Source organism: Neomonachus schauinslandi, chromosome 16 (genome assembly GCF_002201575.2).
Source record: "Neomonachus schauinslandi chromosome 16, ASM220157v2, whole genome shotgun sequence".
NCBI lineage: Eukaryota > Metazoa > Chordata > Mammalia > Carnivora > Phocidae > Neomonachus > Neomonachus schauinslandi.
Window position 1 is genome coordinate 13,656,847 of NC_058418.1, and position 22,052 is coordinate 13,678,898.

Below are 22,052 nucleotides of genomic sequence, written 5' to 3' on the forward strand. Positions count from 1 at the left end.
AAACTGGTGAGTTTCTGGCCTCTCAGAACCGACTTCTATCATTTCTTCCGATGGCTCCCACTTCCTCTGGGGGAAACACTGCTCCCTTGGGCCCTGAGCTGCGTGGGGGTAGGGTCGGGGGTCACGGTCACTGGTGGGCCCGGCTCCCAACGCAGGGCAGGTAGGTGCAGAGTGGACCCTGCCCAGTCAGCAGGCTGAGGTCTGCCTTGTCGGGGAAAGGGGAGACAGGGTCCTGGCGGCTCAGGAGGAGTGAGCCAGATGGGCCCCGGGGGACCGGTGTGGGGGCCTGAGTAGCTACAGGGCACCCAGAAAAGGGTGCAGGGGGACAGACAGGGAGGCATGCATTAGACAGAAGGTGCAGGGCGAGACAGCCACGCAGAAAGAGCTGCAGAGAGAGGGATGGAGACAGAGAGACATAGAGCGACAAAACCCAAAACGTACCCGAGGAAGGCCAAAGGAGACAAGAGAGATGGACAGAGACAGAGACAGTGAGGCCGAGACCAGAAGAGAGACACGATGGGAAAGAGAGAAACTGGCAGACGGAGAGACAAGGAGAGATGGAGACACAGGGTAAATGTGCTGCCCTGCCCCCCCCCCCCCCGCAGCACCCCCAAGCCCGACAGAGGGAGGGGCAGGGGCAAGATGGCAGAAACACACCTCCACACTGACCTGCTTCCAGGCGCCCTCACGGGGGCAGCCAGTCCTCCTCAGCTCTGCCCACCTTCTCTCTTGATGTTGGCCAAGCCCATTAAGCTGCTACCCTGGCCACAACTGAAGGCCCCACGCCCTGGGGAGGAAACCACCGAGAAGGCGTCCCTTGTCCCGTGGCACCCCAAACCATCAATTAGTATTAACAAGGGAAGGCTCCTCGCGGCCTAAAGGCCCCCATCGGGGCTCAGATGGAGGGGAAGCCCCACCCCCGTGAGCCAGGAGGTTGAAGAGCCGGGGGCCAGCCTGTGAGCCCAGAGTGTCCCGATGGCGTGTGGTAGCAGGCGGGTCACCATCCAGCTGGTGGGAGAAGAGGCAGGGCCTGGAACCGGAGGCCCAAAGCCCTTTCGGGGCCAGAGATACGAGGCCATCCGAACAGCCTGCCTGGATGAGGGGATCCTGTTCCAAGACCCCTACTTCCCTGCTGGCCCTGATGCCCTTGGCTATGACGAGCTGGGGCCGAACTCCGAGAAGGCGAAAGGGGTGGAATGGATGAGACCCCATGTAATGTGTGGCTGGGGGCTGGGGGGGGGGGTCTGGGAGGGGGGGGGGGGGGGGGGGGGGGCTGGACTCCTCGGTCTGAGGGCAGAGGGGCTGGCAGTTCCGACTGCCGGGTCTGGGGAGGCCCAGATGCCTGCCCACAGGCTTTAGAAGCCTCCCCCGGGGTTGGAGGCGCTCATTACTCTAGAGCAGTGAGGGCAGGAGGGGACCCAGGCATCGGATGTCTCAGTCGCTCCTTCCCTCCCTTTCCTGGCTGAGGCCTGGAATCCCCCGTGCCCCCTAGGAGTTTTGCGCTGAGCCCCAGTTCATCTGTGAGGACATGAGCCGAACAGACGTGTGTCAGGGGCGCCTAGGTAAGACCACCGAACTCCTGGGCTCCCAGATCTGGCAGGCTGTGGCTGGGACCCTGCAGCTCGGCCCCTGGGTCCGCCCCGCAGTCTCCCCTCTCCCTACACCTCAGTCTCCCCCTTTCCATCCTCACCCCGTCCTCGCCTTTCCTCCCAGGGAACTGCTGGTTTCTTGCGGCCGCTGCCTCCCTCACTCTGTATCCCCGACTCCTGTGCCGGGTGGTCCCCCCCGGACAGAGTTTCCAAGATGGCTACGCGGGTGTCTTCCACTTCCAGGTAAAACTCAGTTCCCTCGGTTTGTGCCTCAGTTTCCCTCATGGTGCCATGGATCTCATAGTTGCCACGGTCGCCTTGGGGCTGTAATTCTCAGACTGGTACGCAGGGCTGGGGGGTCAGAGGATGGGGTCCAGGCACGGTTGGGGGCTGGAAGCCAAGCCTGGGCCCTGGCCTCCTCCCACCAGCTCTGGCAGTTCGGCCACTGGGTGGACGTCGTGGTGGACGACAGGCTGCCCGTGCGCGAGGGGAAGCTGATGTTCGTGCGCTCGCGTCAGCGGAACGAGTTCTGGGCCCCGCTCCTGGAGAAGGCCTATGCCAAGTAAGGACCCCGGCACCCCCCCACCAGCCAGCAAGGGAACCCCAGAGACCCCCAGCTTCTGGAATCCTCTAGACACCCTGCCAAGGGTCCCAAACCAAGTCACGGCGCCCAGGACCCTAATGTCACACCAACCCCTGAGGGCCTCCCTCCAAATCACAGATACCTCCCTCTATTGACATTTCACACAAAACATTCTTAGAGACCCACCAACACTCACAATCCCTAAGGGGCCTGAAATGTCCTCTCTCAGGCCCCGGAGCCACTAAATCTGAGATTTATCCCCTGGAGGAACCTGTAATCTCAGAAGATCTCTCCTGATCCATTGAGAAACCCAACGCGCCTCCCAAATTTTTAAAGATTTTTATTTATTTGAGAGAGAGCACAAGTGGTGGGGGGGAGGAGCGGGGAACCCGATGCGGGGCTCGATCCCAGGACCCTGGGACCATGATCTGAGCCGAAGGCAGACGCGTGACGACTGAGCCACCCAGGCGCGCCGCACCTCCGAAATATTGAGTGTAATCCCGGGAGCCCTCGATCTTTGCTTTTCTCCATCCTGTGGCTCTGATATCCCTGACAAGCCCCACAGAGATCACCCCCAGAGCAGACGTCTCCCGGAGACCCTGTTTCAGACCTAGCCCCGGGGATGCCCAGAATTCTGACCAAGCCTCTCCGATGACCGCCCCCCCCCACCCCCGAAGGCCACAGTCCTAGTGGCCCAGGGACCACAGGCCCGATTTCCAAGGGCTTCCAGAGTGAACCCCAGCCCACGTCAGTCTACAAATGTCAGGGATTGTCCCTGGGCCCCCCCACAGCCGGGGACCGAGGTCCCAGGTCCCAGAGGTGTGTGTGAGACGCTCGTCCATGCCTCAGACATGCCCACCGCACCCCTGCTCCCACAGGCTCCACAGCTCCTATGAGGTGATGCGAGGCGGCCACATGAATGAGGCTTTCGTGGACTTCACGGGCGGCGTGGGCGAGGTGCTCTACCTGAGGCAAGACCTCCCAGGCCTCTTCTCTGCCGTGCGCCATGCCCTGGCCAAGGAGTCCCTCGTGGGCGCCACCGCCCTGGTGAGAGAGTCCGACTGGCATGGAGACCCCCCACCAGGGCCAGAGCACAGTTGGGGCTGGAGCGGGGAGGCGGCCTGCGTCCTCCTGTCTGTGTTCACTCACCCAGCAAACTCGAACAAGTCAAAAGGCAATTTATTTGCTTTCATAACTATGCAAGCTTCAGGCACAGCTGAATCCAGGTGCTTAGTGGATGTGGAGAATGTGGTTTTCTTTTTCTTTTTTTTTTTTTTAAGGATTTTATTTATTTATTTGACAGAGAGCGAGACAGGAGCGAGGGAACACAAGCAGGGGGAGTGGGAGAGGGAGAAGCAGGCTTCCCGCAGAGCAGGGAGCCCGATGCGGGGCTCGATCCCAGGACCCTGGGATCATGACCTGAGCTGAAGGCAGACGCCCAACGACTGAGCCACCCAGGCGCCCCTAGAATGTGGTTTCCTATTCCTAGTTCCGGGTTAGCTTCACTCCTGGGCAGGCACTCCCTTCATGGGCACAAAAGGGGCCCCCACAGCTGCACGTCCCTCCTACCACCCCCAGTGGCTTAAAAACAACAACAACAACAAAACAAACAAAGGCAAAGCTTCTTAGAATTTCCTCAAAAGGTCTAGGATCGATTTTTCACGGGCTCAGCTTGAGTCATGCGTTCATCTGTGACCCAACCACATACTCAGTCATTCACTGAGTTGGTCTAATTCCTTCACTCATGCCTCACTTACTCCTGTGCTCACGCAGTGACCCCCTGTCCTTCGTGTTTCTCTGCTGCTTTCGGTCGGTCTGCCTGCTCTGTATCTCTCTCTGTCCTCTACACGTATTTTTGTCTTGTTCCCGACTTCCTCTCTCGCCGATCCTATGCCCTGTGTCATTCGTTTGAGCGCTTTGGTGGCATGAGGCCGGGGTGGGGGGTGAGGGGCAGAGAGGAGCGGCCACCCGCTCGACCCCCACCATGGCCTCACCGTCCCCTGCCCTCTGCCCAGAGCGATCGGGGCGAGTACCGCACAGAAGACGGGCTGGTGAAGGGCCATGCGTACTCAGTCACGGGCACGTACAAGGTGGGTATCCCCCACGAGTGGGCTGCAGGGGTGTCGCGGCGCCCCCCCCTCCCACCGACCATGCCGCCCGCAGGTGACCCTGGGCTTCACCAAGGTGCGGTTGCTGAGGCTTCGGAACCCATGGGGCCGTGTGGAGTGGACCGGGGCCTGGAGCGACAGGTGGGATGGATCTGGGGGAGGTGGGGGCCTTGGACCCACCTGCCCAGCCCTCACACCCCGGTCTCCCTAGCTGCCCGCGCTGGGATGTGCTCCCTAAAGAGTGGCGGGATGCCCTGCTGGTGAAAAAGGAGGATGGCGAGTTCTGGTGAGTAGCCCAGGGTCCCAGCCCTGTCTCTGAGCTGGTGCCAGGCCAAAGGGGTGCAGGGAGGGGGTAAGGCCTGCCTGAAGGGACAGGGGACAAGTTCATAGCAAGAAACTGTCCCTGGGGTGGTAACTTTGGGGTTGCGTTCTATTTGGGGGAGTCAAGGAAGAATTAGCAACATTAGGGGAACTGGGAGGCACAGTAATCTTCGGCGGGTTGAAGGGGGGTGGGTAATGGGTAATATTTAGGACAATTGTGGGAGGCTTGGTGACATCTGGGGCATTTCCTGCAGATTTGGTAATACTGAGGGCCTGAAGGATACTTGTTGACAACTGAAAGTCTGAAGGCCTTGATATTTGGGGGCTGAAGGCAATGTGACAGTATGTGGGGGGGGTGCATGGATCCCGGCTACTTGGGCATTTCTGGGGACTTGGAGAAATCTGGGGGGCTGGAGGGCTCCGCAATCTGGGGGTCATTTCCGGAGACGCGGCACTGTTTGGTGGACTGAGGGGCACTTGGCGATGTTTAAGGAATTTGGTGGGGCTTGTGATTTGGAGGCCATCCGGGGGTCCTGAGATCTTTGGGAGACTGGGGCCCTGGGGAGGCTCTGACCACTGGCCCCTGCACAGGATGGAGCTGAAGGACTTCCTCCGCCACTTCAACACCGTCCAGATCTGCTCGCTGAGCCCTGAGGTGCTGGGCCCCAGCCCGGCTGGAGGCGGCTGGCACATCCACACCTTCCAAGGCCGCTGGGTGCGCGGCTTCAACTCCGGCGGGAGCCAGCCTGGCACTGGTGAGGCCTGGAGGGCGCCCCGAGGGGCAAGCGCTGGCGGGGGGGCAGGGGGAGCTGTGGCAGGCGGGGTAACCCCATTTCTTTCTTCTCTGCTAGAAACCTTCTGGACCAACCCCCAGTTCCGGCTGACGCTGCTGGAGCCTGAGGAGGACGAGGAGGACGAGGAGGATGAGGAGGGGCCCTGGGGGGGCTGGGGGGCAGCAGGAGCGTGGGGCCCTGCGAGGGGGGGGCGCATCCCCAAGTGCACTGTCCTTCTGTCACTCATCCAGCGCAACCGGCGGCGCCTGAGGGCCCAGGGCCTCACTTACCTCACCGTGGGCTTCCACGTGTTCCAGGTGCGACCCCGGGGGCCTAGCTGGAGCAGCGGGGAACAGGGAGCCACGGAGGGGCTGGGAAGGCCCAGGGGGTGGGGGTTAGAGACAGAGGAGGTCCTTGAGGGCACAGACCGGAGGGGGGTCCAGCAGGGGTCAGAGACAGGCCGGGGCTTAACGAGGGCGTTGGGGGGGTGGATGGGAAGAAAAGCGAAGGAGGTGTGGACGGGGCTCTGAAGGGTGGCCGCCACCACCGCGGGCCCCGACTCGTCTTGCTTTTCCTTCTTACAGATCCCAGAGGAGGTGGGTCTCAGCTGGGACCCCGGATCGCAGGGTCACTCGGGCCGGGCCCGCCCCAGGGGCTCGGACAGGCTGCGGCGGGAGGGAGGGAGGCGGGCGGGGGCGAGGCCGGGCGGCGAGCCGCGAAGCTCAGCCGCCCTGGCCCGCAGCTGCTGGGCCTGTGGGACTCCCCGCGCAGCCGCGAGCTCCTGCCGGGCCTGCTGCGCGCCGACCGCTCGCCCTTCTGCGCCCGCCGCGACGTGAGCCGCCGCTGCCGCCTGCGCCCCGGCCACTACCTGGTGGTGCCCAGCGCCGCCCGCGCCGGCGACGAGGCCGACTTCACGCTGCGCGTCTTCTCGGAGCGCCGCCACACAGTCGTGTGAGCCGGGGTCCCCCGCGCCCACCCCTCGGGGTCCCCCCGGCCGGCCAGAGCCCCGGGCCCTACCCCCGACTCCCCCGCTTCCCTTGTGTCATTGGCAGGGAGATCGATGACGTCATCAGCGCCGACCTGCACGCCCTCATGGTGCGAGGCCTCTGGAGGGGGGCGGGGCGCAGCGGGGTTGGGGTCCTCTGGGCCGGCACTGAGCTCCCCCCGCCCCGCAGGTCCCCTACATTCCCCTGGAGCGGGGGTTGGAGCAGCTGTTTCAGGAGCTGGCAGGAGAGGTGAGGGGGCCCACCCCTCCCCTCCCCTCCCCTCCCCTGGGACCCCTTCCTCATCCTGGGGGTCTCATTTTGCTTTAATTTCTCCCTGTGCTTCAAACTCCTGACTCTCTACTCTCAAAATGCTCACAGCTCATCCCTGCCTCAGGGCCTTTGCCCTGTCTGTACTTCTGCCTGGACCGCCTTCTCTCCCTTCTTCCCCCCTGTCCTGGCTAAGATCTTGTCTTTCTCCTCTGCCCTTCGCTGGAAGCCCTCCGGGATTCTCCCCCAGGCTGGTCAGCTGCATGCCGGCTGTGGCCTCCCACAGCCCAGAGCTTACCCGCCCCCACTCCCAAGCCCTGTCGGCTCTGGGGACAGGTCTCTCTCTCCCCCTGGACCATGAGCTCTCGGTCTCTGCTGTGACCCCGGCACCGCCCAGCATGCTACTGGGGCCAGCCCCGAGCTGTGTTGAATGGCTGCCTGAGTGAACGGCCTCACACTGGCTCTCTCCTTGACCAGGAGGAAGCACTCAGTGCCTCTCAGCTCCAGACCTTATTAAGCATTGCCCTGGAGCCTGGTGAGTTGGGGACTGGGGTGGACCCCACGGAGCCCCCTAGGTGTGTTAGTCCATGATGCTGCCAGGAGTCAGGCCACGGGAGCCCTGGACTCAGCCTGACCGTGTCTTCCCACCTGTGGGTCCTGTGGCAGGACTCGTGGCCAAGGCCACGGCCACCCATAAGGCCCCCCCTTCCCCTAAGGGAGGCAGGGAGTGTAGCTGCCCTGAGGGGACTTTGGAACCCCCCTGCCTGGGTTCAGATCCCTGCTCTGCTAGTTACCAGCAGTCCCGTGGCTCCCTGTGCCTCAGTTCCTGCAGTGGGGATAGCCGGACTCCCTAGTACGCAGGAAGTACTAGGGGTTTTTTTGTTTCCTGTAGCCAGGGCCCATGCCCGGACCCCTGGAGAGATCGGGATCAGGACCTGTGAGCAGCTGCTGCGCTGTTTTGGGGTATGTGAGGGGAGCAGTGCCTGGGTAGGGAGGGTGGGGATGTTGGGGCCTCTGGCCCCCTTCTGGGGATATGGATTTTAACCAGATGCCCCATCCCCAGAACGGACAGAGCTTCACCCTGCACCACTTCCAGCAGCTCTGGGGCCATCTCCTGGAGTGGCAGGTAAGATTGGGGGTTTGGTGGGGCCACCTCCTCCCGGAGGGTGAGGCACTTTTACTGATCAGGACAGAGGTGCCCTGCGGGCTAGCAGGGCCCCAGGGGAGAAGGAGAACGTGAGCCACATCATACCTTGGAGGGACAACTGGAGGGATCTGGCTGGGATGTCCTTGCCCCATCTGGCTCCCTGTGGTCCCTCTAGGGGCACTAAATAGCTCAGGGATGGAAAGCACAGGTTCTGGTCCTGGCTTGAAGCCCCAGCTCCCGGTTCAGCCCCTTTCTAGCTGTGTGACCTCGGGCAAGTCACCTCCCCTCTGAGGGGCCTCTGCTAGTGGGAGGCATTAATTCCCACTGCTCTGGATCCCTGGGAGGAGGCAATGGTCCAAGGCCTCCCTGTACTTGCTATTGGCTGAGCCCTCCCGAAGGCCCTTGTGGGTAGCATATTGGCTTGTCCTCATAACCCTATTCTAGCTGTTACTGTTATTCCCATTTTACAGAGCGAGCGAGGTAAAGCTATTGCCCAGGGCACCAAGTCATGAAGAAAGGGAGCAGGGGTGGAAACCCAGTCTGACTGGCCCTCTTCAGGGTGCATGGGGGACCCCGGGGGGGGGGGGGTAGGACTGACCTCTACCTCCTGGCCCAGGCCACATTCGACAAGTTTGACGAGGATGCCTCTGGAGCCATGAACTCCTACGAGCTGAGGCTGGCGCTGAATGCGGCAGGTATGTTGGGGAGTGGTCCCGGGGACGGGATCTGCTCCCCCTGCTACCCTCTGAACTCTCGCAGGCCTGGCTGGCTGCTCACCTGCCGCCCTCCACAAAGCCCACACCGTAGTTTGTTACTGGATACCCTTTGGGAGAGGGAGCGGGGCCTCCTGGGGGAAGATGGGGAGAGCCTGGGAGCTGGTATTTGAGAGGTCCCGGGCCCCCGGGCACTGTGGTAAAGTGGCCTGGGTTCCCATGAGCTTGGGTTAGAATCCTGCCTCTACTGACTTACTCCCTGGGGGATCCTGGGCAGGTGAGTCCACCTCCGTGAGCCTCAGTGTAAAATGGCTACCACCCAGGGTGGCTGGGAGGAGCCTTCGGAATGCAGCCCATGGGGCTCAGCGCTGGGGGGGCACGCAGCTTCTGGTGACTGCATGCGGAGGGCCCGGGCAAAGGTTTCGGAAATCTGGGTTCTTCCAGAAAGAGGTAGAACAGCCCCACCCATCTGTGTAGCACAAAATCCTACCCAGGAGACAGAGCCAGGGAGCAAAGCTTTTCCTGGGCCCTGAACGAAGCAAGTGAAGTAAGTTCATGCACTGAGGGGCTGGGACCGGAGGGGGCTCCCAGATCCCCCACCCCCGCCCCAAGGCTCCTCTGCCCCAGCCAAGCCGAGGGGGGAGCGGGGGGGGGGGGACAAGGAGGTGGGAGGGTGCGCCAGGCCGTGACCCAGTTTGGGAGGCAGGGAGGCCCTGAGGGAGGAGCTCCAGCATCCAGAGACATGCAAGCAGAGGCCAAGCCAGAGGGGGAGAGATGGAGTCAGAGTGTTGGGAGGTGTGGCACGGGGACAGAAGTGGAGTCCCAGGTGGACAGAAGCAGAGGTGAGAGCGCGAGGGCGGATGGAACATTGGCACCACTTGTCAGGGTTCCTGGGCACCTGGTGCACGTTCTTGGCGTTATTCTAGTCACAAGACTGAGGAAGTGCTCTTGGGCGGGGCTGGTCACACTGGTGGTGCAGACAAGTAGAACATCTGGGTCAGATGTCAGCTGGTGACACGCTATGGCGGGAAGAGGAAGCTGGTGTGTACATGGGTGGGGGGGGATGTGTGGCTGGAGGCACAGCGGTCAGGGTAGGATCCAGGTGCCGTTTGAGCAGACCTGAAGGAAGGGGACTGAGCCTTGGGGACACAGTGGCAGGTGCAGTCTAGACAGAAGAAACAGCCAGTGCAAAGGCCCTGAGGTGAGATGCAGCATGGGCCCTGCTGGAACAGCTTCAAGGGGCCAGTGCGGCTAGAGGACGGGGGTGGGGGTGGGGGTCAGAGATGAAAGATCCGTGGAGGGAGGCAGTAAAGCCCCATGAGGTCCAGCGTCAGGGTGCGTGGGGAGGCTGGAGCCGACAGCACGGGAGGTCACGCTGTGTACTGAGGGAGTACCGGGGAGCGGAGAGGCAGGAAGCAGGCTCCAGAGGGCCCTGGCAAGGGTGGGCAGATCAGGGTGGGGGAATCGGCAAGAAAAATGACCTGCGGCCACTCAGCCGCGCTCTGAGGCACCCACGTTCCCCAAACACCAGCTCTGCTCCTGGCTGTGCCGGCTGATGCTGGGGACTCGGCAGTGGCCAGAAATCCTTCCCTCCCCTCCCCTCCCCTTCCCTCCCCTCCCCTCCCCTCCCCTCCCCTCCCACGGCTTCCGGGCCAGGGTCCGCCAGAGCCACCAAAGACAGTGACAGCTCCGAGGGGTCAGGGTGGGGACGGGGTAGGCACAGGGAGACACAGGAGGCGCTCCGGGCTGCAGGGGGTAAGAGCAGGGGGCTCGGAGAGGGCTTCCTGAAGGGGGCAGAGCGAGAGGAGTAGGAGAGTTCTGGGCTGAAGGAACATCACGTGCAAGGGAGGCAAGACAGAGCACAAGGTCCAAGTGCCAGAGGGGGAGGAGGGGTAGATGAGGTGTGGTCTGCGCAGGCCACCAGGCAGCTAAGGACAGTGGGGGGCCCTGGGCAGGGGTAGCCAGGAACCAGGACCTAGTAAACCAGGTGAGGGACTTCCCAAATACCCAGCCTGGCTCCCCGGCAGGACCCCGCAGCACGCGGCGCAGAGTGGTCAGAGGAAGCTGAATTTGAGGGGGCAGCTGAGGGCTTCCTGCCCCTCCTCTGGCCAGGGTCCCCTGGCACAGACTCGACAAAGATCAGAACAGGGGCACAGACGGGTTTCAGGAGGCGGCGGAAGCCCATGACATTGTCCGCAGAAGTTTATCTGGACACGTGGGGGAGGAGGAGCCAGGCTGCAACCTTAAGTCTCGGAGGATTACCTCCTCCTCGAAGGAGGAGCCTTTGTTTTTGGCTTTTGAAAGCCTATTGCGGTTTCTCGTCAGAGGGGATTTCTAATGTTTAGAAATCGTCTCTGATGTGAAGAAACGGACTCCATGTGGGACTGACAAAAACGTCTGGCTGCACAGAAATTCCTCCAGTGTCCATTCGCAGAAACTGGCCAGAATTTAAAGTCCTAATAAAGCAGCCATATAGTCATTATGTGCCAGATGCCGTTCTAAGTTCTCTAACAGCTTCCCCCAACATTGTGGGGTCAGGGCTGTCACGTGAGAAAAGGAGCACAGAGAAGGGAGCTGCCCCGGGCCCCACAGCTGGGGTCCGAGCGGTGGGAACAGCCCCCGCCCCCGGGGAGCCGGGCTGGGGCTCACGGGCACCCTGCCCTAGGCTTCCACCTGAACAACCAGCTGACCCAGGCCCTCACGAGCCGCTACCGGGACAGCCGTCTGCGGGTGGACTTCGAGCGCTTCGTGTCCTGTGCAGCCCAGCTCACCTGCATATTCCGTGAGTGATGCCCTGGCACGGGGACCCCGGGGGGGGGGGGTCGGGGGGGTCTCCCTCCCACGAGCCACATGGGGTGCTCAACCCGCCCGCTCCGCGCAGGCCACTGCAGCCAGCACCTGGAAGGAGGCGAGGGGGTCGTCTGCCTGACCCGCAGACAGGTGAGCCCGGGCTGGGGGTTGGGGGGCAGCTCAGGTGGCCAAGCAGGGGTCCCAGGAGACCCCTGCCTCAAGCCGGCCGTCTTCTCTCCCCCAGTGGATGGAGATGGCCACCTTCCTCTAGGATCTCTGCATGGAGCACCTGTGGCCGGAGGCAGAAGCATGCCAGGAGGCCTTTCTCCTCTCCCAGCCGGGACTGGGGTTTATTCCACAGGGAGGGGGGGGTCTGAGCACCAGCGCCCCCTCCGCCTCTCTGCCTGGCACGTGGGGCTCTGTCTGGTCCCAGCACTCAGCAGTGGGGTGAGGCCAGGCAGGTCCCTGCACACCTCCGTGCTTTGCCCTCCTCATGTATAAGCAGGGACGGGCACGACACTGTTCTTGTGCAGGCCCCACGTGTCAGCACTGGGGACAGTGCTGGGCCTCGAGCCGGTCCCCAGCGGCACTCATGTTTGTTTACACACTCACGGGGACAGGGGTCTCCCACGCCCAGCCTTGCTCTGGGAAGAGGTGCTCCCGTGGCTCTCCTAAGAGGCGGAGAACAGACAGGAGAGAGAGAGAGAGAGAACACGGTAGGAATCCTTCTTAAAAATATTACATGTTTTATTATCCTGTCCCCAGAAGGTGGTTTATCCAGAAACCGAGAAAAAAAATAGAATAAACTCAAAAAAGGGGGGGAGGGGAAGGGAGCAAAACCCATCAACTAACAGGCAGCCAGGCCAGCAGCCCACCCTCCACCTCAGGAGGGTCCCCAGAGACCCATGCCCAACGACAGACAACAGAGAAAAATCAGTAAGGGGCTGGGGGGAGGGCAGCAAATCAGCTAGGTCTTCATTATGAGAGCAAGAGGCAGGGAGCATATGTTGCTAGGTGAATATATATTTATATAATAAATCCGTAAGTTAATAAAGTAAATAGTAATTCTCTGAAGGTTTTTAATTCCTTTTTTTATAGGGTTTTTTTTTTTTGTGGATTTTTTTGTTTTTGTTTTGTGTTTTTTTTTGTTTTTGTTTTTTTTGGTCCTTAGAAAATCTGAGAGATACACATGTCTGGATAAAGCAAGATGGGGGGCTGGCTGGGGATGAGAGCCTGGTCTGCCCAATCCTACTCCTCTGTTGCAGAAAAGGGGGGTGCTGAGTTGCACCCCCTCATCTCCTGGCAGTCGCAAGTGGGGGGAGAGGGAAGAAGGGAGGGGGCGGGGTCCTCTTTCCTGTCGGGCAGCTGTGTCGCCCTCTGCTGGGCCCAGGGCAGGCCCAGGCGGTTCCTGGACAAGGCACATAGGGCTTTGGCCTGGATGTGGGAGGCCTTGAAGGGACCTCGTGGGGGGTGGAGGAGGGGGGCGGGCAAAGGAGGGATGAGGTGGGGAGGGCATTCCTAGGACCTGGAGGTGACCTGTTTTGCTGTGGGAAGCCACTGTCCCCTCCGTATAGTTAAAAAACAAAACAACACATCATACATATTTACCAGACCAGAAGCGCTGACCCCGAGTGTCTCCCTCACCCCTATCCAGGGGGAGGGGGCCGACTGACGAAGAGAGAGGAGAGAGCCTGCCCCAGCCCCTCCCTGCCCACCCCACCCCCCAGAACAGACTGACAGAGGGCTTTGCATAGATACAGTCAGAGGAACAGGACCTGGGAGGCCCCCGCAGCGGGGAGAAGGGCAGAGGGCTCCCCCAGCCCCGCCTGGAGGCTGTGAGGAGGGGGCGTGCGGTCAGGCTTTCTCCAGGGGCGGGGAGGGGCCTCACAGGTCACTCTCGCCGTACAGGGCTGTCGAGAAGGACTTGTAGTCGAGGGCGCCGGGCACGGCGTCAGGGCCCTGGTAGGGCGCCATGCGAGCGATGCAGTACTCGGCCTGGTCCGGGGGCAGCTCTCTCCGCAGCTCCTCGGCCGTGATGAAGTTCTGGGGGCGGCAGGGTGGGACTCTGGGCCACCCCCACCCCCACCCGCCCAGTCCTGGCTGCAAGGGCTCCTCCATGTCGCCCCACCCCGGGATGCCTCTGAGGTACCCTGCTTACCTTGTCCCCTGCCAGGACCTTGAAGGAGGCGATGACCTGGTCGGCCGTGTCTGTGTCGGTGGTCTCCCTTGACATGAAGTCAATGAAAGCTTGGAAGGTCACGAGACCGCTGTGGTTGGGGTCAACCACGCTCATGATGCGGTTGAACTCGGCATCACCCTGCGGCGGGGGGGAGTGGGGGGGGGGGACAGGCGGCATTTGAGCAGGGCAGGGTGGCCAGCCGGGCCTGGCCCGCGGAACGGAGCCAGGAGAGCGGGGCCCGGCCCCGAGGGGGCACACGCCTGCAGGGGTTTTGGCTTCCCCAGGCCAAGGGCCCCACTTGCCCTGATTGGGGATGTGCTCCCTCTGCTCCTCCCCGCCCCCGTTTCTGGGAAGTGGGGAGCTGGGGAATGGATCAGGCAGGTCTACCGTTCCTCAGCCCTAGGCTCACGACTTAGCTCTGGAGGGTGGGGAAGAAAGAAAGAGAGAAAGAGAAAGACAAAGGGTAGGGAGCCAGAGGCCTGACCTCCCCTCTCGGGAGACTTCCAGGAAAGGAGGTGGGTGGCAGGGGGGTCATCGGAGAGACCCCTGCCCAGCAGAAGCAGCGCAGATGGAGGAGGAGGGGGCACGGCTGCGCTGCTCTGCTGGGGGAGTAGCCCCGAGGAGGCGGGTGAGGAGGAGGGGGGAGGCTGCGCGGGGGCGGCGGGGGTGGGGGGAAGGAGAGGCCCAGCAGCGAGGGGGAGGCAGAGGCTGCATACCAGGCTGTATCCTGTGGAGATAAGCAGAGCCCTGAAGTCATCCGAGTCCATGCTGCCTGTCTGCTTCTGCTCGAGGACGCAGGGACAGCAGAGGAGACCAGGCCCAGAGAAGGCAAGAGGGGCCGCCCCATGTGCACAGCAGGGAGACAGGACAGTGGCGGGAGCCGGGAGACAGAGGCGGCCCCGGGAGACCAGGTAAGGGGGAAGGTGTCCAGAGAGACACAGGGCAGGGAGGAGGCAAGAGAGCCAGTGAAATGGCACACACGTGGCAAGGGGTGGGACGGCGAGAGGGAGGGGGACAGAGAGGAGGAGAGAGAGAAAGAAGAGCAGTTAATGCCACCGTCCGCGGGGGCCCAGGGGGGCGCATACCTGCCGGTCATTCTCCACGTCGTAGCCCAGGCTGATGAGGCAGGCCTTGAACTCCTCCGGCCCCAGAGCCCCGCCGTGGTCCTGCCGGGCGTCCGAAGGCGGGTATGTGCGAGGGGCGGCGCGGAGACGTGGGGAGAGGGGCCGGGGTCACATGCAGAGGGCAGGGGGTGGGGAACACATTGGGGGGGAAACAGAGTTAGAGGTGACACAGACAAGGTGATGGCTAGGGACAGTGAGCAGGGCAAGGGGCATGGCGGCCTGGAGGGTGGTCAGAGGCCTGCCCAACGCCTCGGCCAGAGCAGGGCAGGCATCTCTCCTCGCCTCCAGGATTTGGGGTGAGAGAAGGTTACACTCCCTCCTATCTGGGACGGCAGGGTCCCTGCCTGACGGTGTGGAGCTGAGCGTGCACCCTCCCACCCACAGAGGGCAGGCAGATGGCGCGCCGGGCCCAGCAGGGCGGGTGGGGACCGCAGCAAACTCAGGCGCTCAGGGCCTTCCTAAGAGGCCTGCCAGACCGGATCCGGCGTTCTGAATCTTTACAACGCTCCGTGTACGCATGGACCAGATGCACGGTCAGGTCGCAAATCTCGGGTGTGCTGGGACTTAGGCTGTCCCAGGGTCTCATCAGCAGGCTGGCAAGGACACATGGCCCCAGAGGCAGGACTTGGACCCCCCCCCCCCGCCACTTTCTCCTCCTGAGGGAAAGTGCCCAGGCTGTGGGTCAAGGGATGCCCCTCTGCACCTGCTTCAGTGGCTGGGCCTTGCCAGCCCAGGGAGTGGTGGCCAATACTCAGCACTGTGAGGTGAACGGACAGATGCAAGGACGGAGGGGGCAGGATGGGATGGTGACAGTGGGGAGGGAAGACGCCAGGGGCAGAGGGAGCTGCTCACCTTGTCAAAGTGGTTGAAGGACGCCCGGAACTCCTGCATCTGCTCCTGGCTGATGCCCTTGGCATCGCGGGTGAGGATCTGGTTCTCGACCTCATTGATGGTGCGGGCGATGGTGGTGAGCAGCTGCTCCCAGCCCACGCGGATATGCTGGGGGCGGAGCAAGGGCATGAGCACGGGCCGGGTCGGTGCAGGGACCCCCGCTGCCGCCGCCACCAGGGGCTTGGAGTCCGGCTCTCCTTGCCCCGGGTGGGCATATGGCCTGGAGGTGGGCTAGCCCTGACTCTCTCCCAAACGCCAACCCAGCCCCACGCTCTCCCGCGTGCCTCAGCCCCACACGGGGACAGAGGCACGGCCCCTCCCCACCGCCTCTGCCCAGCAGCGGGGTGACGTCACGTCTGTGTCTGCTAAGGGAAGCAGCTGAGGGCCGGCCTGGTCCATGTGCCGCACCCACACGGGAACCGCAGAAATATGGGGGGCCATGTTGAACCAGCTCTCGGGGTGGGGGGGCACGACCCGGGTTTCTCTGTGGTATCACTGCACTTGCAGGGCATCAAGTGTCACCATGGACGAGGTCAGGCTGCCCAAATGGTGACAACCAGCCCCGACACGTCAACCCGGCCACAGCAAGCGGGTGCCCGCGCTGATCTGTGTCCTCCGGCCAGGACGTCGCCACCGAGGCCACAGTGGGTAGGGGCCACCCTCCCTCCCAGCTCTCACACGAGTGTGTCCCAAGCCTGTGCTGTCTCGGTGATGGAAGAAATGGTGGGAAAACTGTGATGTTTTAAAAATGCGTACACACTTGATCTAGTCTTTTCGGTCAGAGGGACACAGAGGAGAGAGAAAGTGGCAGACGGCTTTTCTACCAAGCAAAACCTGTTTGGCCTAGAGAGGCCGGGCCTGTGCTGCCACAGGGACCCTCCGGTGCGGGCAGGAGGGGAGGCCGGGGGCGCCAGGTGGCCCTACCTCCATGGTGTAGTTGGTGTGCTTGTTGTCGAAGATGAGGGCCTCCTGGATGAGCTGGTGCTGCTGCTCAAGCAGGTCGAGGTTCGGCTTATAGTCCACGATGCTGCGCTCGTACCGCTTCAGGTGGTTCAGCTGGTCCTCCAGGGTCCCGTTCATCTCGATGGAGATGCGCCCGATCTCCTGCATGGAAGGCAGGGGCTGCTGGCTGGGGAAGGCCTCTTGCTGGCATCCCCCGCCCCCCGCCCGGAAGCCTGCTGTTCGCGGACTGTCCCCTCCAGGCCCCCCTCCACTGTACAAGCTGCCGGGGGGGAGGGGGGTAGTGTCTAGGCTGAGGCCGGTGAGGCCTAACCTCCCGGACTCCCTGTGAGGCCCAGGACGGCCACAGGCCTGGAAACTGAGGCCCAAACACATCAATTCCTCACAGTGAGAGGCAGGGTCAGGCTCCAGACCCAGGCCTGGCTGGCTTCAGAATCTGTGCTCCTGAGCACGAGCACCCGAAGCGTGGGTTCCCAGGGTGACCGTGCAGCTCAGCCAGCCCAGAGCGCCAGCCCAGAGCCCCAGCCCGGCCCCGGCTTGGTGCCTGGCACGTAGTGAGCACTCTGGGAGGTGCACCCAGGGCTGCAATCAGCATCCTTGCAAACTTTCCAGGGCTGGGTCCCCAGGCTCACTGGTGAACCCACTGGAAGGGTCTGCACTTGGGCCACCCTGGTCCCAGCAACACCAGGGCTTGCCATGGGGCTGCCACAGAGCGGTGCCCAAAGCATTTGCCGGGACGATGAAAAGATTGTTTCCATCCTCTTTTAGGGATGAGAAAACCCAGGAGCAGAAGTTAAACTACCTGACCTCCTGGTCAGCGGGTAGGGCAGAGCCGAGACGCGAACCCTCTCCTACCTGACTCCTCCACCCTGCTGCCCTCCGGAGGGCGCTGCCGCTTCCAGCAACACAGTCACAGACCCTCCCACTCCCAGGGGGCGGCCGTCGCTCCCAGAGTGGGGCCCCAGGCAGACCCAGCAGGGAGGACCGGGGACCGGCGCAAGGGGCGGCCGGCCTCCCGCTCGCGGCGGCTCCTTCTCCACTCTGCCCTAAGAGACTCTCCTGGGCACGGCCAGGCTGGGCAACGGGCCCTCACCTCCATCTTCGTCTGGATCCAGGGCCCCACGATGTTGGCCTGGCTGGCGAACTGGCGGCGGAGGCGCTCGTTGGACTGCTGCTTGCTCTGCTCCTCCAGGAGCGCGTGGTCCCGCTTGGGCACCAGCTGCTGCACCTGGAGGGGCGGGGGGGAGCAACGGCGGTCAGGTGGTGGCCCCTCACCCAGCCAGCCCAGCCCAGCCCCGGCCCCGCCGCCAAGCCCACCCACCTTCTCCCACTTGGAGTTAATGATCTGCGGGGTGACCGTGGTGTAAGGGTTGCTGCCCGACAGTTTGATGTGGTTGCTCTCGGCGATCCTCTGGGCCTCCTTGTGGATGGCCAGGATGGCCTCGCGCTCCCTGTCGGCGTCCGGCAGCGTCGACTTGAACTGGTCGTGGGCTGAAATCAGGCCCTGGAAGGAGGAGGTGGCATGAAGGGCAGCCCAGGCCCACAGAGGTCCCACAGGCGGCGCGGGTGGGAGCGGACCTCGATCTCCTCGATGGTGTGGACGATGAACATGTCCTGGAGGTCCTCCATGGCGCTCTCCATCCAGTTGTTGAAGGGCGCCGCCCGCTTGGCATACTCCAGGTGCAGCTGGTCGATGGTCTCCAGCTGCTTCTCCGTTTTCTGGTGCGTGTGGGCAGGGACGGGACGGAGCGGGGAAGTCAGTCGGCAAGCAGGTGGTTGGCGGTCCGGGGCTGGGTCGGGGGAAGCCGGGGGCTCCCGGTGTCACCCGCCCCCCACCGGCCCCCAGGGGCACAGGGCTCCGCGGGTGACGTCACCCCCCCCTCACCTCCAGAGCTTCCCTGCGACTCTGGGTCAGAGAGCCAAGGGCGTCCCACTGGTCGCAGATCTTCTGGCAGCGGGTGTTGACGTTGTGCGAGTCATAGTAGTCCAGCTCACTGCGGGCGGGGCATGTGGCCATGAGACCCAGCGGCGGGCGGCGGGGGGCGGGGGTGGGGGCAGGCTGGGTCCCCATGGCCCCTGGTGCCAGGTCACCAGTCCTCCATCACCACCCCCCCAAACCCACGCCCTCCCCAAGGCAGGAGGAATGCAGACGGAGGGGGCAAGGGGGGGGGGGGGGGGGGTCCGTGCTGACTAGCTGTGAGAATCGCTGTCACGACATGCGAACGCAAGGACCCCCCCAGTGCAGCCCCCAACCGTGCCTGTGTCTGGACTGCTTTTGTCACCCCAGGGTCCAGCAGAGCACACTGGCTAAACAATGGGCTCCTGGGCCAAGTTCCCTCGGCCTGAATCCCGACTCTTTGATTCTGTACTCGTGTGACCCCAGCTGCGTGAATTCCCTATTCTGGAGACCTCGGTTTTCCCCTCTGTGAAACAGGCGTGGGGTTATTCTGGAGATCCAGTTACCGAGCGCACGTGAAGTGCTGAGAGCAGTCCTGGGGCCTCAGTGCATAAGTGCACCAACAGTGATTAAAAGGATTTATTTTAATAAACACAAAGAAAAAATGAGTAGCGAACCCGCAATGTCATTCTAAGCAATTACTACTACATCTAAGAAAAAAGTGGGCTGATGCAGTGGTTCCTGGGCCCTCATGCCTCCCGCCCCTACTTTCCTCCTGCCTGGCCCAGGATTCCTTCCTCCTGGGCTCCAGACATTGGATTCTCTTAGCAGGAGGTTTCCAGGGAGTCGAGGTACAGGCGGAACCTTGGGGGCCTGGGGAGGGATGGGGAGCAGGGAACAAGTCTGGGAGGAACAGGACATGGGGGATGGGGCCGGGGACCATGGCTGGGCTCCACAGAGGGGCCGCGCAGCCTGAGCTGCATTCCTGGCTCAGCTGCCCCCCAGCAGTGTGACCGTGGGCAAGCCCCTCGGCCGCCCGGAGCCACAGTTCCCCTTCCTTAGCGTGGGGTTGCCGGGCGGTTAAAGGAGCCGGTATGTGCGCAGCACTGAGTGCTCTGAGCGCTTGTTGCTGCTCTTCACCAGCGCTCGGCCGGGCTCTCTCCTCAGGCTCATCCTGGCCAGCACCTGGCCCTCTGACTCATCTTTGGGGGAACAGAATGCACCCCCAAACCACCCTTCCTTCCTCCTGCAGCACCACTGTCCAGAAAAGCTGCCTCAGCAGCCACCTGCTCTCACCCGAGAGAGCGGGTGCCCCACGTCTGTTCCCAGTGCCTAGGCGGCAGGCTGGCTGAGGACCTACCCCAAGCCTGTCTCCTATCAGCGTCCAGGGGCTCGCCTGTCAGTGGCGGGCCATGCCCACATCCCACCTCCCACAACCGCTCAGGGACATCTGCGCGTGTGACCTCACTCTGCTCCACCTGGGCGTGCCAGGCCCTGAGGCTCAAGCCTACAAGAGGATGCGAGACCCCAAGGGACAATGTCTTCCCACGACCGGGAGGTCCCCCGGGTAAGCAGTTGAGCACTTCTGCCTCTGGCTGAGCAAACGGAAACCCCCAAAGCGACTGGGCAGTGCAGAGGGAGTGAGTCAGGGAGGAGAACGGCCCTGCCTGGCGTGGGGCTCCACCAGGCACTGCAGCTGGGCCCCAGCCTTGTAGAAACAAGTAGAACTTTAGGGATGACTGGCAGGGTGGGGGGTGTCTGTGGAAAGGGCAGCTCCAGCCAAGTATCCTATTTTTGAGCAGACGGCTATTTTGGGAGCCATGCCGCCCCTCCAGGCCCTGTGGATTTTCCATGAAGTAATGGCCTAGGCCTCCCACTCCCTGGGCCCTCCCTGCTGCTGGCCACTGTGCTGGCAGAATAAGGCCCCATTCCCCGGCTCTGGAGGTTCAGTGTACTAACTGTGTGTGCGAGTTTATCTGACTGGGGCGGGAAAGGGAGGGCGAAGAAGCCGGCTGCCTGGAAGCTCGCACAATAAGTGTATTCTGAGCAAGCGAGGGAAGGGGCCCGGCGGAACAATGGGCTCTCTGTGCAGCCCAATCCCCTCAGGGAGGAGCGGGTGGGAGCAGTGGGGGCTAGGCCGCCCCCCACATCAGGGGGCCAGGGGGTCTCTCCTTGGTGTGGCAGGCAAAAGGTAGAGCCCCAGGGACCCCTACAGCCTAAGGCCATCAGGAAAGGAGTCAGAGACCTCCCTTCTGCCTGAGAAAAGAGGTCCCACTCCGTTTCTTATCTGGGGTTAAGACCAAGTGGGCAAGAGGGATCATCCCGTAAGGCCCCTCCCTGGCATCTGAAAGGAGACGGCGGGGGGGGGGGGGGACAGAGAGGGCCGGGACACCCCCCACCCCTGGGCAGGGGCACCATGACCCCTCACGTACTTGAGCTCCTGAGCAATCGCGGCGATCTGCTCCACGCGGTCCTGGTGCGCGGCCAGGTCGCTCTCAAAGGCCTCGTGCTTGCGAATGAGGGCTTTGATATCCGACAGGGTGGCTGTCTCATAGTCCCGGTGCTTCAGCATGGCCTCCTTCCCTGGGGGCAGGCAGAGGGCAGGAGGTGTTTAGACAACAGCGCGATGGGAGTCCAGGGGGCTGTCCAACCCTAGAAAATGGGATTCAGACCCACATTCTGCCTCACCGAGGATGGTGCCATGGAGACTGGAAATTTCCAGAGCCTTTCTCCTTGCCTTTTCAAGAGATCTCTAAGCCCAACTATATCCCGGATGGAGCTAGGAGACACTGTGGGACTAGGGGGCCTGAGACCGATATCCCGATTCAACCTGTGTGTTCTAAACTTAGAGCCCTCTATCAGTGGACAGTAAGGACTGGAATGTGCCACCGCTGGAAAGGCGGACACCCATCCCCGGAGGGCCAGCATCTGGGGTTGCAGCCCATGCCTCGGCAGGGTGGGCGCAGGGGGAGAGTTCCAGTCAGAGTTTTCCACGGGCCCAACCCCTTGTGCCTGCCTCCCCGGCACTGGGGGGCCAGGCTCCCTCGGGGTGGGGTCCTGCCACACACCTCCGTGTCCTATGCCATCCTACAGGCCTACTATACGCACTGAGGTGGGGCCCACTGTCAGGTCCTTTGAAGGAGGAGAGGCACGCTATTATTAGTCCTGGGGCCTGGCTAATTATATACCCCAGGCCAGAAGCTCCAAGAAGCCCTGTAACCATGGGGAGGTATTGCAGAGAACAGGGCGGGGAAAGGCCAGTCTGCGAAGGTGGCTGGGACCCCTGGCTCCTAAAGGTGCTCTGCTTCAGGTAAGCCATCTTGGGGGCTACCCCTGGGGTGGCAGCTCAGAGACCCACTCCTCAGCTTGGCACCACAGCATGTGACCAACAGCTGCGGGCCTGGGGAGGCACGCGGCCTTTCCCCACCTGTTCCCTCATCTGTAAAGCGGGGCCGAGGCCAGCGCCTGGTCTCAAGTCTCAGGCAGGGCGGGCACGGAGCTAGTACCATGAGCATCTCAGCCACCCCGAGGACAGAGCCTGGCACAGGCGGGCAGGAGGCGGCAGCCTGGGAGAGAGGCTCCACAGGCCCACCGCCCCAGCCCTGGGGCAGGAGGCTTAACCACAAAAGCAAGCTTGCAATTCCCTTCACCAAATTGCTTTCTTCCAAGTGTGGGAACCCGAAATAGTAGGTTACCACTTCTCTGCCTCAGCAGAGTTCAGCAA

At 62.6% G+C, this 22,052-nt stretch overlaps 2 protein-coding genes across 5 annotated transcripts in view; one reads left to right on the top strand and one right to left on the bottom strand.

The window, feature by feature from the left end:
* The first annotated feature begins 975 nt into the window (after positions 1-975).
* On the top strand, positions 976-12,318 carry CAPN12 (calpain 12). The gene is made up of 21 exons (XM_021701121.2): positions 976-1,212; positions 1,493-1,562; positions 1,714-1,832; positions 2,018-2,151; positions 3,051-3,219; positions 4,188-4,262; positions 4,336-4,421; positions 4,492-4,566; positions 5,193-5,356; positions 5,453-5,691; positions 5,959-5,970; positions 6,117-6,325; positions 6,427-6,469; positions 6,550-6,609; positions 7,105-7,162; positions 7,520-7,590; positions 7,691-7,753; positions 8,391-8,469; positions 11,153-11,269; positions 11,369-11,427; positions 11,522-12,318. Exons 1-21 carry the CDS (start codon positions 976-978, stop codon positions 11,546-11,548), a joined length of 2,166 nt encoding a protein of 721 aa, XP_021556796.1. The 3' UTR covers positions 11,549-12,318.
* ACTN4 (actinin alpha 4) overlaps positions 12,001-22,052 on the bottom strand; it is a 70,644-nt gene continuing 60,592 nt past the window's right edge. For 2 of the 4 annotated variants that reach the window (XM_044911481.1, XM_044911480.1), the window contains exons 12-21: positions 20,761-20,911; positions 18,317-18,425; positions 18,010-18,150; positions 17,753-17,935; positions 17,525-17,659; positions 16,396-16,575; positions 15,433-15,579; positions 14,173-14,238; positions 13,436-13,594; positions 12,001-13,320 (exon numbers count right to left, since the gene is read on the bottom strand). In XM_044911481.1, coding sequence (XP_044767416.1) covers positions 13,162-13,320; positions 13,436-13,594; positions 14,173-14,238; positions 15,433-15,579; positions 16,396-16,575; positions 17,525-17,659; positions 17,753-17,935; positions 18,010-18,150; positions 18,317-18,425; positions 20,761-20,911 — 1,430 coding nt within the window. In that variant the 3' untranslated portion in view covers positions 12,001-13,161. Of the gene's footprint in view, positions 13,321-13,435; positions 13,595-14,172; positions 14,239-14,541; positions 14,623-15,432; positions 15,580-16,395; positions 16,576-17,524; positions 17,660-17,752; positions 17,936-18,009; positions 18,151-18,316; positions 18,426-20,760; positions 20,912-22,052 lie in introns of all 4 variants that reach the window. The other 2 variants (XM_044911479.1, XM_021701120.2) reach the window with 2 other exon arrangements.

Bases quoted from the DNA above. Each gene is read 5' to 3' on its own strand.
- CAPN12 (XM_021701121.2), top strand. From the start codon at position 976: ATGGCGTGTGGTAGCAGGCGGGTCACCATCCAGCTGGTGGGAGAAGAG. The intron at 4,263-4,335 runs GTGGGTATCCCC...TGCCGCCCGCAG, and splicing joins CAGTCACGGGCACGTACAAG to GTGACCCTGGGCTTCACCAA. The intron at 6,326-6,426 runs GTGAGCCGGGGT...TGTCATTGGCAG, and splicing joins GAGCGCCGCCACACAGTCGT to GGAGATCGATGACGTCATCA.